This window comes from Eublepharis macularius, chromosome 1 (assembly GCF_028583425.1).
Source record: "Eublepharis macularius isolate TG4126 chromosome 1, MPM_Emac_v1.0, whole genome shotgun sequence".
NCBI classification, from domain to species: domain Eukaryota; kingdom Metazoa; phylum Chordata; class Lepidosauria; order Squamata; family Eublepharidae; genus Eublepharis; species Eublepharis macularius.
In genome coordinates, this window is record NC_072790.1 from 131,667,887 (window position 1) to 131,684,004 (window position 16,118).

At 46.8% G+C, this 16,118-nt stretch overlaps 1 protein-coding gene across 1 annotated transcript in view; it reads right to left on the bottom strand.

The window, feature by feature from the left end:
* Positions 1-355: 355 nt before the first annotated feature.
* IPCEF1 (interaction protein for cytohesin exchange factors 1) overlaps positions 356-16,118 on the bottom strand; it is a 40,876-nt gene continuing 25,113 nt past the window's right edge. Inside the window, exons 9-11 of the mRNA XM_054975255.1 lie at positions 9,283-9,658; positions 1,349-1,539; positions 356-1,107 (exon numbers count right to left, since the gene is read on the bottom strand). Coding sequence (XP_054831230.1) covers positions 904-1,107; positions 1,349-1,539; positions 9,283-9,658 — 771 coding nt within the window. The 3' untranslated portion in view covers positions 356-903. The remainder of the gene's footprint in view (positions 1,108-1,348; positions 1,540-9,282; positions 9,659-16,118) is intronic.

A 16,118-nucleotide genomic window follows, 5' to 3' on the forward strand; every position in this document is an offset into this window, starting at 1 on the left:
ATAGTTTAATAATTTCATTCATTGGGACAAAACTAACCCTTCATAAAAACAGGCAAAACAGCTGTTGAACAAAAGCATGGACTTTCTAGATTAGAACACATCACACAGATACCCCCTGCTCACAAATGTAAGATCAATTTATATGTTTTGCAGAGACATTTCTGCAGGATATATTTTCGAAGAGATTGTTTGAGTCACTGAGTACCTTGGTCCATAAAACAAAAAATGTATAAAGTGTGAGCAAAGGCAAGGAATTTATTTTGTTTTGTCATGAAAAAAAACTCAGATATAATCTTTTCCATGGGACACAAAGGCATATCTTTGCTTTAGCCATTCATAAATAAGGATAGTTTATTATCTCACAATATGTTCACCAAACAGCATATAAAAGATACAGGCACTGCCATTAATATTATTATCCTTTCTGTACTTCAGACAGTTGATCATAGTGAAGAGTAGCATTTTTTATTGGAAGAAATCTTTAAAAGTCAAGCTTTTAAAGCATTTCAAAAACATTTTGCTTCAGTATTTATTTACAATATATACATAATCTTTAAAATATAAATGTCCATGTGCTGAACGTACTTAATTATTTCTTGCTATGAAGTTTGGTCATTTTTAAAAATGGAAATGCAGTTTCCCTTCATTGGATAAATGTTCTCCTCAGAACTTCACCATGACTAGTTATCACAATGCAACCATTTGGATGACAGCGCTCTGAATACTGAGTAAATAAAGAATACTGAGAGAGGAAAGGATGTTCTGGATTAGGGGCTGAATTTTCCATAGTAGGGAACCAATCAACTCTTAGAAAAACAACAAAACTTGAAACTGTAGCAGCTCAAAATTTATCACAGGTGAAGAGAAATAGTAGCAGAAGGAGTAACACACTGTCCGCTCTTCTCAGATAGTACTTTCCATGAAAGAAGGTTGCAGCATCTCCTCTGGCTCCTTGATATTTTCCTCAGACACATTTAGGATATCCTGCTGCTGATAGATATCTTGGACCAGCATAGAGTTTGTGTCCTTCCACTCCCTGTACTTCCTCGCTGTCAACTTTCTGTCCTCTAGCAACTGGTTAATCATAGCCAAGTCATGTTCTTTGCACTAGCAGATAAAAAACAAACATTAATGGAACGGGAAACATTAACCAATAAAGGAGTCTCATTTCTGAAATTGTCCTAATTACTTTTTTAGCTTGGAAAATTCAAGTATTAGGAAAATACCCATGTGTTAGTTAGGAACAAACAATTTTCAGGGATGGCTTTACATCCCATGCGTCTCAGCAAGTTAAATAGGATAATTCCTCCTTTCTCTGGTTGAGTTTAACACTTCCATTCAATCTTACCTTTAATGTACTATTCAGAGCTCGAATTCTGTGCAGTTTCTCATTAACTGATGGGTTTTTGCTCCTTTTGATAAAGGATTTTCTCAGCTCTCTTTTAGTTGAAGGTCGGCGGTCCCCAATAGGAGACAAACTGGCTTGCTCTAAAGATTTGTAAAGTTTCTCCATTTCATCTATGGGGCATTTTCCTTGTTCTATAAGAAAAATATAAACAAAAGTGCATATAAACAAAACAAGGTGCAGAAGGTTCTGGAATAAAATGATGTTGATTAAAATGCCATTCATCTCAGTAGTCAGATGGAGATTACAATAGCATGAGAAGAAAAATGAAAAAAAATCCTTAGCCACACTTATTTTCTGTCCCAAGAGTTGCTGTATATGTTACATGGAGATTGCTGAGACAGTTCCAAATGGAACACAGCACTGAGTGGTCAAAACTTTCGAGTTGCAGCCTCCCCATATTGACTCCTCTGGCCCCTGGCCAGATACCATGCAAAGGCTTTTTTCGATACCATGCAAAGGCTTTTTGTCAGGCATGTGTCTGTAGTAGTAGGTGTTTCCTCAGTTGTATAGCTGTACTCCTATCCCTTGATTTATTTACTGCTTATTTCCTTTGCCCATATTACACTGATTTTTCCATCACTATATTTTCCTTTGCTCTTGGTTGGTTGGTTGGTTTGGATTGCGCGGCTTATGACAAGTTTAAGTGCTGGCTACAATGCTTTTTATGTATAACTTATACTGATATTGTTTCATCTTCTATGGAAGCCACCTCCAGAGTATTTTGATAAGTGGCAGGGTATATGCATTTTAAATAAGTAAATACGGATTGGTGTTATCAAGGTGGAAGAGCCCATACCAACACTATGCATTCCTGGGGGCTGCTGGTATGCAGATTCTCTGTACAAAAAGACTGAGCTATATGCCAAGCAATTTTTTTGTGTCAATGCTATTGTGCCATACCATCACCATGAGGAAATGTTTCTTGAGGATACCACAATTCACATCCTGTACTTAACTACACTGCAGCTAAGTAGCTGCCACCTTTAAAGAAAAAGGGAACACAGAGCAATAACTAAAGAACAAATATTAGACTCTAGACATAATGTACTGTAAACAAAAACATGTAGGCAGCCAGTCTGTTAGAATAAAAATAGCCTTCTAATATCTTCAATTAGGACTAACTAAAAGGTTATATTCACTGCTTTGTGAGCATTTACTTAGTCTTAATAGTGGCATAATGTTACCATAATCAGAACATATGGTGGATTCTTTCAGTTCTTGAAACTGCCTCCTAGGGAACGTCAGAATAACTTTACTGCACCAGACCATGGGTGCATCTAGTCTAACATCCTCTTTGCCACAGTGGCCAATGAGATGCCCCAGAAAGCGTGGCTCACATCAGGACACAGAGGCCCAAAGTTCCCCCCGTTGCTTCCCCAGTAGCAGGCATGCAGAGATACACAGCCCCTGCACGTGGCGGTCCCCTTAAAGCCACTGACTGATCTTTCTTCCATGAATTTTCCTTTTGAAACCAGGGAATCCTCAGACATCTATCACAGAAATGACCACAACTGCCAACGTGAACAGGCATTGCTAATCTTTCTCCATGTAGCAGTATACCCTAGTACCTGTTAGCATAACATCCCTTTTGTTAGTATATACACAGTGGTTTTGAAATTCCTATTTTTTAAACTCTTCCTAGTTTTAAGTAATTATCCTTATATTCTTTCCCCTATATATTGTTTTTTGCCATTTCAGTACCAAAGCTTTTACTCTGTGGAGTGCTGCAAATATTTGTATTTGAATACTTCCCAACATGTGTGTGCTATTCAGTTTGACAATGTTCTGCAAACATAAACACCCCATCGATTGTATTTGGATGGGAGCTAAATATAGTTGTATCTTTCTTTGACACAACTGAGAAGAAAATGCCTTATTCTGTAGCAAGAGGGCTACAGCAATGAGCAGCCCTCCTGAGACCAGTAACGGCAAATCCTGTTGCTCTAGCATTTCCATGCCAATCACTGCATCATAACAGAAGTTTCCATTATACCAAAGTTCTTCGTATTTACTACAGTCTTTTCATACATTACATTTTTGAATTGTACACCTACCTATGTAAAGTATGAATATGACAAACAGATGTGTCAGCATATACTGTGGCCTTGGATATCAGAATTAAACCTATATTTGAAAGCTCTATAGCTCCTTTGAGCATCTGTAAATATTCAAAAATTAGAGGAAGTGACTCCTCAGGTACCTAGACCATGCTGTTCAGCGTTTTCCAGAGTGCACCCAAAAGCCTTGCTCTACCATGTAGCCACTCTGACTTTCCTGGGGAGTCGCCCTGTGTGCCCTGAAGAAGGATCAGCAAGGACTGGCATCTGACTGCAACCAATTCAATTATTCTCTCAGATCCAGGTTTCTCGCGTGTTTATGTGCTTCTTTAGACCTTCCACAAATGAACAAGGAATGAAGAATTTATGGCCTTGAGTTCAAAGAAAGTGCGACAGAATGTAGACATCATTTCCTGGTCTGACAGGAGAGCTGTGGGTCGCTCTGAACTGACCCACAGCTCTCAATTAATCAAAAATAGCCCATTTCAAGGCAATTTTTAATTAATTGGGCTTCAGAGCAATCTGCAGCTCCTCCACAACACCAGAAAATGATGTCATTTTCCAGTGAGATGGGGAGATCAGGAGCACACACATGCTGCTCCCCTCCTCATGCCTCCCCCCCACCAGGTATGTGGTGCTGGAGGTGTGGCAGGTGGGGGAGGGAGACCGGCAAGCCTAATATATATAATTAGCAGGCTCTCCATCCTACTCAGGAAAAGGCCTGTTTAAATGGGATTAATTTACTGGATGTTCCCCTGGACGCCTGAAATAAATTCACATTTAAAATAGGGTTAATTCCCAAATAACAAGGCTTCTAGGCTTTATCATGTTTCTAGTGAGACAATCTGGAGTGCAATGGGACCTTGAGTCACATCTAGGGTTGCCAGCCTCCAGGTAGTGGCTGGAGATCTCCCAGAATTACAACTGGTCTCCAGGCCATAGAGATCAGTTCACCTGGAGAAAATGGCTACTTTGGGGGGTAGACTCTGAAATTATGCCATGCCAAGGTCTTTTCCCTCCCCAAACCGCACTTCACTCCCCAGATCTCCAGGAATTTCCCAACTTGGAGCTGGCAACCCTAGTCGCATCCTTTCTCAAACTTTTTGAAAGTGAGGGGCCATCAGGAAAAGCTTGCAATAAATATAGTAGCTCTTCTTGAGACCTGGTTACTGCTATGAACATGCACAATCCAAATGAACCAAGGAGCATGGGAATTATATTTCCCAAATGGCCACTGGTTATTTATTTATTTATTTATTTATTTATTTATTTATTTATTTATTTATTTATTTATTTATTTATTTATTTTATCGTATTTATATTCCGCCCTCCCCGCAAGCAGGCTCAGGGTGGATAACAGCATTAAAACGTTTAAAACATTTCATATAAAACATTTAAAAGCATTGTACAAAAATATTTTTAAAATAGCAGCACTCTTTTTCTTGATGGCGGCAATACCGTTAATTACAAATAGTGCAACAGTGCAGTTGATCAAAGCAGCAGCTTAAGAACAGTGGTGGCCAGCTCTCATAGGAAGGGGAGTAGATGTTGTATCCTCCAGCCAGTGGAGGCCCAGCCTCAGCCATAAGCCTGGCGGAACAACTCTGTCTTACAGGCCCGGCAGAAAGATAGTAGATCCTGCCAGGCCCTGGTCTCGGTAGGCAGAGCATTCCACCAAGTAGGAGCCAGGACTGAGAAAGCTCTGGCTCTAGTCGAGGCCAGGCAGGCCTCCTTGGAGCCAGGGACTGATAACAATTTCTTTTCTCCTGATTGGAGGGTCCTCTGGGAAATATACAGGGAGAGACGGTCCCTCAGGTACGCTGGCCCCACTCCGTGCAGGGCCTTATAGGTCAATACCAAAACCTTGAACCTTACAGCCTAGATACCCTAGAAGCACACACAAAAGCATTCAGAAATGCTGGGGAGCATGGGAAATGGAATTCCCTAGATGCTGTTATATGTGTTTGCAGTATCTAGGCCAGGAGCCACAAAGATAAACATTTGGTGGGCTGGCCAGGGTGAGGCAGGATCTGTCACATTTCTGTGCTTCATATTCCATCTACATTAGCACCTGAAAAGGAGAACAGACACTCCTCTTTATAGATAAGCATCTGGGGAATGCATAATTAGGGTTGCCTGCACTGCCTTAGCAATTACCAGGAGATTTTGAAGGCAGTGCCTGGCAAGAGTGGTGTTTGAGGAGGATATAACATTACTTCTGGATGATGTGACATCATCCCAAAGTGAGTGACATCATCTCACTGCCCCGAGACTGCTCCTGCACTTCGCAGCGGGCCAATTTGGCTCCCAAACAGGAATAATTGAGCCATTTGGGGACCAAATTGGCCTGCTGTGAAGTGCAGGAGCACTCCCATGCCTATGCTATGATATCACTTCATCTAGTCCAACCCCCTGCACAAGGCAGGAAATTCACAACTATCCCCCCTCCCCACACCCCCAGTGACCCCTGCTCCACCATGCCCAGAATATGGCAAAACACCATCCCTAGTCAAACTGCCCTGGGGAAAATTGCTACCTGACTCCCCCAAATAAACTAAATTGGAAAAGAAGGGTCATAAATTAACAGAAATAGAAGGAAAGATACCTATGGCACCATGTAAAATAACTTTGTGGCTCATGTTTGTTTTGGCCACAGCCTACTTTAAAGGAGTCAGAGGCATGGGTTGGAATATCAACAGGCTCTGCTTCTTTCATCACAAAATAATGATTAAAAAGCTCTGAAATTATCTCCCCTATGCAGCTCTTCAAGGTACAGGAGTCCTGAACTTATTTGCATGCAATCATTTTATTTCATCAGATTCCAGAGCTTTGTCACACCCCCAAATGCTCATCATTCTAATTTACTCTTGCCTCCTTTCAGTGACCTTCTTTCATTCAATGCCCTTGCCACTCCCATGACAAAGAGAAAGGATTATGGATAAACACATTAGCTAGATGTGTAGATTTGCCAAGGACAGTTAAGGTTACTATCATATATTACACAATGGAAATGTCTAGCCAAAAGGCTTCTGTCAAGCAAACATGAAAAATTCTGATTAAGAATTCCTCCAGTCATTCCCCACTCAGTACATATTTCTCTACTGACTGAGTTAATGAAAAATACAGAAAAAATAATTACAGGATCAGATAAATTGCCTTTCCTTTGGCCAATAAACTCCAACAGGTCCATAAATGCCACAGGAAGGAGGATGTTATTGCTGTTGTCAGGGGGAGGGGGACACACAATCATAATATAAATAAAGTCCCATTCATGTTTCATTTTCTACAACTTCCCTTTTTTTGCCTTCTGTTATAATCAGGCGTGTAGCTCCAACATCTGCCAAAGGAAATAAAAATGACAGTGGTGGGCTGTTGTTTATCTCTAACCACCCTAGAACTTGCATGAGAAGCCCCTGGGCTGAGAGCACGTACTCAAGCCCTTGTTTATAGTCTGAGGCTCAAACAACACATTACATGGAATTCTGTCCCTCTGGACATGACATCATCATGCTGGGGCCGGGAACCATAAAAAAAAGGTAAGTGCCAGGGCCCCCATCCTATTTTTTGGGGGGGGGGAAGCCATCTGGCAACGCAATATGATGGGGAGGGGTTATTTCTTTTATGCATAATGCTAGGGAAAGTGGAAGACAGTATGAAAAGAGGAAGACTTATAACGAGATGGCTTGACTCAATAAAAGAAGCCACGTCCTCCAGTTTGCAGAATCTGAGCAAGTCTGTTAATGATAGGATGTTTTGGAGGTCTTTCTTTTATAAGGTTGCCATAGGTCAGAGGTGACTTGACAGCACATAACACACACACAACATTTATGCATTCTATTTTAATGCTATTTTGGTGCCATTTAAGTTATATGCAACTGGCACAAAAAAAATGGGAAATGTGTTAATTTGGCACAAGGAAACAGAAATTAGTGCAATAAATTAAAAAAGGGCTTGTCTCTCACAAGGAAGAACAAAATAAAAATGGAGATATTCCATTCAAACTATCAAGGGAGCGACAGTGTGGTGCAGAAGTTAATATGTTGGACTAGAATCTGGGCAACCCAGGTTTGAATCCCCACTCTGCCACAGAAGCTTGCTGGGTGAACTTGGGCCTGTTCCATTCTTAGCCTAATCTACATCACATAGCTGCTGTGATAATAAAATGGAGGAGAAGAGAATAATATAAGGTACTTTGGGTCCCCGCTGAAAAGAAAAAGGGGGAGTATAAATAAACTAAATAAATAAAGCTTGCAAAATTAATCCTTAATCAAGTAACTTTGAAAGAGATCGCTTCAATAAAGGGTTACACAAAATTTCTAAAAATATCAATCATTCTAATTTAGCTATTTTTAGGCAACCAGTATAAAATTCTTATCACAACTGTAGTACTTCCCCAAATAGTTTCAGCAAAATGTCTAATTTTCTACTTCCACAAAATTAAGAGAACCGAATCTACTTATCATTCATTATAACATAAAAATATCATATAGAGGTTAAGCATATGAACTGATGCAATCATGTTGACAAAGACTATTTACTAGTATTAATTTGTATGGATGTGCCATGTGAAAACATCATTCAAATGCTCTTAAAACATCATTGCAGAATGTTCATATGCAGAAGAAATAATATCTGACCTGGCACAACCATACTGATAATTCCCATTTCCCAGTAGAGAACACATCAAGTGTGTTGTATGGCATTGGACCACTCATCTATCTAGCACAATTTTGTCTACTGTGGCTGGCAATAGGGATCCGATTCTCCCGGTGGGGGATTCCCCTGCTCCCACCTTTCACCCCCCACCATTGCTTAATCTGGCTGGCTGGTGGGGGGGAGGTGGAGAACAGGCTTCCCAGGCGCACTCCCAGAGCTAACATGATGACATCATTGATGTCATTGTGCGACCAGTGCTTCGCAGCAGGATGATTTGGGTCTCAAATGGGCCAAATCGGACCACTGTGAAGCATGCATGCCTCCCCTGCCTTGAGCAATGAAGTCCCAGTGTGTGGCTGCACACGCAAGAAGAATCCCAGCAAGAAGAAAACTGTAAGCACTGTGTTCCCCCCTCCCACTGGGAGGGGAGGGGGACCTGGCAACCCTAGCTAGCAACCAGTAGTCCAGGCTCTTCTCATCATTGGTTTTTCCCAACTCTGCCACCTGAGACCTCCTCTGCCACCTGAGACCTGCTAGTGACTGAGTTGCTGTAGCACAGTGGTTAAGTGATTGGGTTGTAAATCAGCACTCTGCTGGTTCAATTCCCACTACTGCCATGAGCTTAGCATGTGGTCTTGAGTAAGCCACTCCTCTCAGCCTCAGCTCTTCAGCTGTATTGTGGGGATTCTGCTAATACACTGACTTTGTTCACTGCTCTGAGTGGGGCACTAATCTGTCTAGAACAGCAGTATATAAGCACAGCTGTTTGTTGTTGTTATTGTTATCTACATATAAAACATGGGCTCTATTACAATGCTATAGCCCTGACTGTGATTCACATAAGAGAAGTGTGAGTAAAAAAGATGGCCATTCATGTTTAAATATTCTTGACGGCAACTTAAACTTTGTTTGTAAATAATGTTATTTCAAAATATAACATGAGGGTTCCATCCTTATCTACACTCACAGGATTACAGGCATTGGGTAATTTCTCAGATAACATACAGGTGGATATGCTTGATGCAAGGAGAGCCACTATGTAATCTTTCTGCATACCAATATATATTGAAATCAGAACACTTTCTAATAAGGTCACATCTCATAGATCAATCAGGATAAATAGTGTTGTATAACCAACAGATCACCTGTTGCTTGGCTTACCTTTAGGCTGAGCATTCAGTATTGTTTTTCCAAGCTCTGCTATGTTATCCTTCTCTCTGTCTAATACATGTGCACCTTTGTTTAAAGAGTTCTGAAAGCTTTCCTCTGGTTCAACAAGCCCCCTTTCCACTGTTTTGTTACAGTCTGTCATTACCAGGCAATCTTTATCTTGAGAATCTTCACTGACAGCTGAACATGGATTGTCCACTTCTTCCCCTGTTGCAGAGCTGTTAACCAAGTCAAGCCATGACTGTCGCTCTTGACGCAATACTTTCAACAATGAGGAGGAAGAAGAAGAGCCTTGTGACTTTCTACTGCTTTGGGGAGAGGATAAAGAACTGGATACATGGGGTGTTGAGGAAGGCTCTTGCTGGTCCTGTTTTCCAGAATAAATAAAGCAAATAAAGAGAAATGGGTCAAGTCATAAGGTGGCACAGCAGAGAGATAAGCAAATGACACTCAGAACACTATCTTATTCACTCTTCTCTTGCCTGGCCACATAAGGAGGCAGGTGTCCATAGCCAAATACAATTCCCAGTCAGACTGCTCGTACTGGCTGCTTACAGGAACGTTAACAGAATGTACTAAATGGCCTAAATCAAGCAATTCACCTCCATTGTTGATGAACTTGGAACATTCTTGCCTCAATTCCATAATGCCCCCTTTCAGTGAGACTACAAATATGTTCTTTTTAAAACAATTCCCAGGATTTTAGAAAAATATATATAAATAAAACCATATAGGCTTTCAAGGTAGCAGTGTTTCAGGTCACACAATTCTATATCACAAAAATAAAACAAAAGAAGATTGAAAGTGAAGGTCATTGTCTTGGATTGTCTTATTTCTTAAAAGGATATCATCTTAACTAATTAACAGATAGAGCATTTCCATGCACCAATACATTTCCAAGAATGAATAACACAACATTAAGATGTTTGCTTCAGTAAACTAAAAGCTTTCCTTGGGAGATTAATTAGTCTTTAGGGATTATTTCAAACAGCAGTCACAAACATGAGATACCTTGACAGCTCCTCAAGGAACCCTTATCTCAACAGGCTTTTAAAAAATCATATAGGAAGGAGTTTGCAAGGAAGCTTGTTTAGGAAAAAGATGTTATTTTTCCCTAAAACACTAATTTCCATTTGTTTTCTCAAACCATCTGGTTGGTGGTTAGACAAAGTAAATCACATGATCTACCCTCAGAAATTATTATCCAGCAAAACAGACAATCTTCCCCCCGCCCTCTCTCCCTGAACATTTGAAAGAAAAAGGAACATTTAAAAAATGCAACAGGCCGGTGAAAGCAAAAGGCATAACTAACCGGACAGATAGTTTTGAATAGAGATGGGCTCAAACCGCATTATGAACTTCAAAAACCCACAAAATTGGTGATCGCGCAATCATGATCCACCGGTTCGTGATTGTCCACGGCCAATGAACCAGCATTCGGGAGATGCCTGATTTGGTGCGTTCGGCTGCGGTTCGGGAAGCCAGACAGTCAGGCACCAACAATCAATTCCCCTGGCAACGGAGCCGGGGGAATGCCTGAACTCTGTCTGTGCTCCTTCTGTCGCCCTGGAAACCCGAATGGAAGCCCAGCTTACCTTGATCGGCAGGTCTTCCTTCCAACCACGGAGCTGCAAAGCGGTTACAAGTTGGGAGAACACTCAGGGGAGGGAGGGGGAAGGGGGTTTTCTGTAGCCATGGGCACTCCAATCTCATCCCTGCAAACCCTGATAGGCAGCTCTGACGGCCAAACACAGACCTCCTGCATTTCTCAATGGGACCTGTGCATATAAATAGCCGTGGGCTCCCAGGCTGGGTTTCACTTTCAGCGAGCAGTGGAGTGGGACAGAGCTCTTGCTTGCCACTTGCTAGCCTTTGGGGAGAGAGACTGAGAGTATAATTCAGCTTGGATTTGGGGGATAGGGATCTATCTCCTCTGGTTCCAGGTCTGCTGCCTGGCTCTGGGGCCAAGCTCAGTGGGCACCTCGGCTGAGGGCGCACATTGATTATTGATCAGTGCCTGATCGGGTCAGGTCTGTGGGAGTGGTGGGCTAGGGCTCCAGTCCCACCTTCCCTATGGTGCCAGGGCTGCTGCCAGGCCCTGGGGCCAAGCTCAGTGGGCACCTCGGCTGAGGGCTCACATAAGTGCCTGATCTGTTCAGGTTTGTGGGAGTGGTGGGCTAGGCCCCTAGTCCCTCCCTCTGGTGCCAGGGCTGCTGCCAGGCCCTGGGGCCAAGCTCAGTGGGTACCTCGGCTGAAGGCTCACATTAGTGCCTGATCTGTTCAGGTCTGTGGAAGTGGTGGGCTAGGGCACTAGTCCCTCCCTCCCTCTGGTTCCAGGGCTGCTGCCAGGCCCTGGGGCCAAGCTCGGTGGGCACCTCAGCTGAGGGTTCACACTTTCTTCTCCTCAATTGTTGTTTGCTGGCACTATGAGGCTTTGGGTGGGGGACAAGAGTGGTCGTGGGGGGAAGTGCAGAGATTGTCCGGGTTGCAGCACGGGAAGCAGTGCTGTGCAGGACTCTGGAGCAGCAGAGACTCCCGCTCCCCAAAAATCACCAGTTACGGCTGTAGAGGAGGCCGAAGAGCTCTTGTTGGTGGCGGAAGAGGAACTCCTGAAAATTTTGGTGGAGGAGGCGGCCAAGAGATCCTTGGAGGAATGGTTTGGGTTCAAGGAAACCAGCCTGTCCCCATCCCAAACTACCGGTGGTGCTGTCCCTGCCTGCAGTCCACCCATCACTCCGTCTTCCATTGCCAGCTCCGTGGCACATCCAGCAGCAACCCTTAATCTTCCCTCCCCTGGAACCGTTAGTGGGCCACGGTTCAAACTCAATGTTTGGAGGCACTTTTGGTCCCTTCCTACTGACCCCCACGTGGTGCAGTGCTGTGTGTGTGAGGGCCTGGTGCACAAGGGGAATGACCCAAAGCACCTGTCATCGATGGCCCTGACTCGGCACCTGAAGAGGCACCACCCGAGCCTGTGGTCTTCATCCTCGGGCCTCCAGCTCATCTGATCTGGGATCGATGGGAGGGTCTCCAGAATGCACCCCGAGCAAGAAGCCTTGCCCCAAGGGTGCAGCTGATGGGAGCAGAAGTGTCAGGCAGGCTGCCCTGGGGGAAGTTGTTCCATCGAGGTTGGGGGTGGCTCTGCTGAAAAGGGTGAGGTCAAAGGCTCAGGAGGCAGGGGTTCATGTGGTGGCGGAGACGATTGCCCTGCAAGCCTTCCCCCTATCGGTCGTGGAGGGCATGGGCTTCCAACTGCTGCTCCAGCACTTTGCCCCATGGTTCTCCATGCCACCACGGTGCACCGTTGGGCATCGAGTTGTGCCCGCCCTGTACGAGGCAGTGCGAGACATGGTGCACAGAGACCTGTCAGCCGCCCAAGGCAGAACAGTGCACTTCATGGCCGATCTGTGGAGCGGCTGCCATCATGGGTACCTTGCCATCACCGCCCACTGGTGGCAACCAGAGGACCTCCGTCTCCCCAGGCCAAGATCTGGCAACCGTAAAAAGGTGCCCAGCTTAACCCCAGGCTACAGGACAGTTCTTCTTCAGGCCCGGGGGATGGACGAGGTCCACACTGGGAAGAACATCGCCACTATCATAAAGGCGGTTCTGAGGGAGTGGGCGTCTGGGGTGGAAGGGTTTGTCCGTGGTTTCATGGTCATGGACGCAGGAGACAACATGTTGGCAGCCCTGAAAGAGGCATCCCTCTCGGGCCCGGTGTGCATGGCGCACAAGCTGCACCTCGTGATGCAGGACATGCTCAGGCTGGGGAGCAAGCCGAGGGACAGCTGGGACGAGGGAACCTTGTGGACGCGCAATCTGCTGGACAGCTGCTGTCACATCGCTTCCCACTTCTCCTGCAGCATAAACTCTTCCTGCGAGCTGTTCAAGAGGCAGGAGGATGGAGGGGACCCCAAGCACCAACTCTTCCAGGACCTGCTCACCTGCTGGAACTCCACCTACAACATGATATATCGTCTTATAGAGGAGAAGGGAACGTTGCAAGACATCCTGTCCTCTTCGGATGTGCTGAGGAGGGGAGAGGAGTTGAGCCTCAGCTCCATGGACTGGAGAGTCCTTGCCCAGATGTCCCAGATCCTGAAACCCTTCAAGGATGCCACTGAGCTCTTGTGCTCCTACCAGGCCAGCCTGGGTCAGGTCCTCCCTCTGATCCATGGCATCAACCAGTTTCTGGCCCAGGAGCTCCAGCAAGGGCAAGAGCTGCTCCCCAGGATCTGGGACTTTGTCTGGAGGATGCAGGCCTGCGTTGCTGAATGCCTGCATCCTCTACGCCGCAAGGCGCCATACTAACTGGCCTCCCTCTGTGACCCCTGCATCAAGGGCGGCATCGCCACGCAGGTGGGTCAGATGCAGCACTGGAAAAAGGAGCTCCGCAGAGTGGTGCTCCATTTCCAGAGAAAGAGGGCAGGAGAGAAGGAACCGGGCAGCAGCAAGGGGCTGGCATTGGAGGACAAGGGGGGAGGGGGGAAGAGAGCCACGCCAGGGAAGAGCCACCCCAATGGCCACATTCGATCACTGGGCCTCATTGGTGGGCTGCGTAGTTGGCCGCTGCACGGCAGGCACATCCCTCTCAGTGGAGGACTCAGTGGGGGCCATGGTGCACGAGTACCTTTCTGAGCCCCCCGAGCCCCCCTCCATGCCAACCCGTTGCAGTATTGGGTGAGGAAATATGACCGATGGCCGGACCTGTCCATCATCACCACCAACATCCTGTCCTGCCCTCCCACCAGCATGCAGAGCGAGCAAGTGTTCTTCCACCTGGGAGACCTCCTCCGTCCCTGCCGCGCACATCTGCACCCGGACCTGGTGGACATGTTGATGTTCATCAAGGTCAACCTCAACCTACTGGGGCACCATCCTGTGGACCTGGACCTACTCGGGCTCTGAGCCACCCTGGGGTGGTAGCTGGCCCAGCTTGTCCACAGCGGGCTCAAGCCTCCCTCAGTTCTCGGGGCTGTTTCCATGGCTGGTGACCCTTTGCCCTCCTCTCCCAGACAAGTTCTCGTTCCCTCTTCACACCTCTCCCTCTCTGGATCTGCTCAGATGCCTCCCAATCTTTCCTGTCTTTCCCATTCCATCCTCTCCATGAAGGCAGGAAGGTGTGGTGCTGCCAGCTGATGCTGCTTTGGGGCACGAGGAACAGCTCTGCTGCGGTTGCCAATGTGAGAGTGGCACCGTACAGTACTTCCCCTTCCATGGCACTGGTGTCCCCTCTGAGCAGGAGGCAATGGGTCCCTCCCACCCTTTCTACAAAGGCAGGAAGTTGGGTGCTGTCTGCTGCTGCCGCTTTGGACCCCGAGGGCCAGCTCAGAAGCTTTTGCTGAGCTTGACAGATTTGAGCTACACGGTGCACCCCTATCCATGTGCACCTGCTGTCCTCTCTGTGCATGGTGGGAATGGGTCCACATGACCAGTCATGTGTCCTTTCCACGAAGGCAGGAAGATTGTTAAGGTCTGCCGCTGCTGCTTTTGGGCACAAGGGGCAGCTCAGGAACTGTTCCTGGTGTTAGTGTGGTGCCGCATGGTACCCCCCCTTTTCATGGGCACCTGCTGCCTCCTCTGAGCGGGGGGGGAATGGGTCCCTTGCCCTCACACCCTTTCCATGAAGGCCGGACGGTGGGTGCTGTTTGATGCTTTGGCTTTGGGCCACGAGGGACAGATCAACTACAGTTGCACATAAGATTGTACATCATGGTGGCCCCTGCCAACAGCAGTGGCTGTCCCCTCTGGGCAGGGGTGAATGGGTAATGCCACTACAACTAGTCATGTCCTTTCCGCGAAGGCAGGAAGGTGTGGTGCTGTGAGCTGATGCCGCTTTCTGCCATAAGGAGCAGCTCTTCTGCTGTTGCTGGTGTTAGTGTGGCACCGCACAGTACCCCCCCTTTCCATGGACACTTGCTGCCCCCTCTGAGCAGGGGGTAATGAGTCCCTCACCTTCACACCCTTTCTATGAAGGCTGGACAGTGGGTGCTGTATGATGCTTTGGCTTTTGGCCACGAGGGGCAGATCAACTGCTGTTGCGCATAAAATTGCACGTCACGGTGGCCCCTGCCAACAGCAGCGGCGGTTCCCTCTGGGCAGGGGGGGATGGGTAATGCCACCATGACCAGTCACGTCCTTTCCATGAAGGCAGGAAGGTGAGTGATGCTGGCAACAGCCTCCGCTGTGACACAGGGGGAGTGGACAAGCCTCTGCCATAACAGTCTGCACACTCCTTCAGGGTGGATGTGGGGTCCCTCCGTCCCGGTCCTGCTGCGCAATGCGGCCAGGAAGCCTCGGGCTTGGCCCTCCTCTCCCACACAAGTACACAGTCCCTCTTCTCACCTCGCCCTCTCTGGAACACTCAGTCCCCTCCCAACAACCTCTTCAGTCCTGTCCTATTCCCTCCTTTCAGCAAAGGCAAGGAGGAGGTTGATGCTGGCTGCTGCTGCAGAGTTCCTCAGTGGGATTCGTGGAGGAGGCCTCGCGGCTGTTGGGATCTTCCGACTTCACAGACCATCTTTCGACCTGACCCTCTCTGGAGCACTCCAACCCCTCCAAACGACATCTCTCCCTCCTGTCCTTTCTGGCAAGGCAGGAAGGTGGGTACTGTCGGATGCTGCCACAGAGTAGCTCAGTGGGAGCTTCGGAGGAGGCCTTGCGGCTGTTGGTGGATCTTCCCACTTCCCCTCCAAATGACATCTCCTCTCCCTCCCGTCCTTTCCTGCAAAGCAGGAAGGTGGGTGCTGTCAGCTGCTGCCACACTGTTCCTCAGTGGGACCCTTGGGTGAGGATTCTCGCTTGCTGGGGGTCAGGCCCCTGTCCGA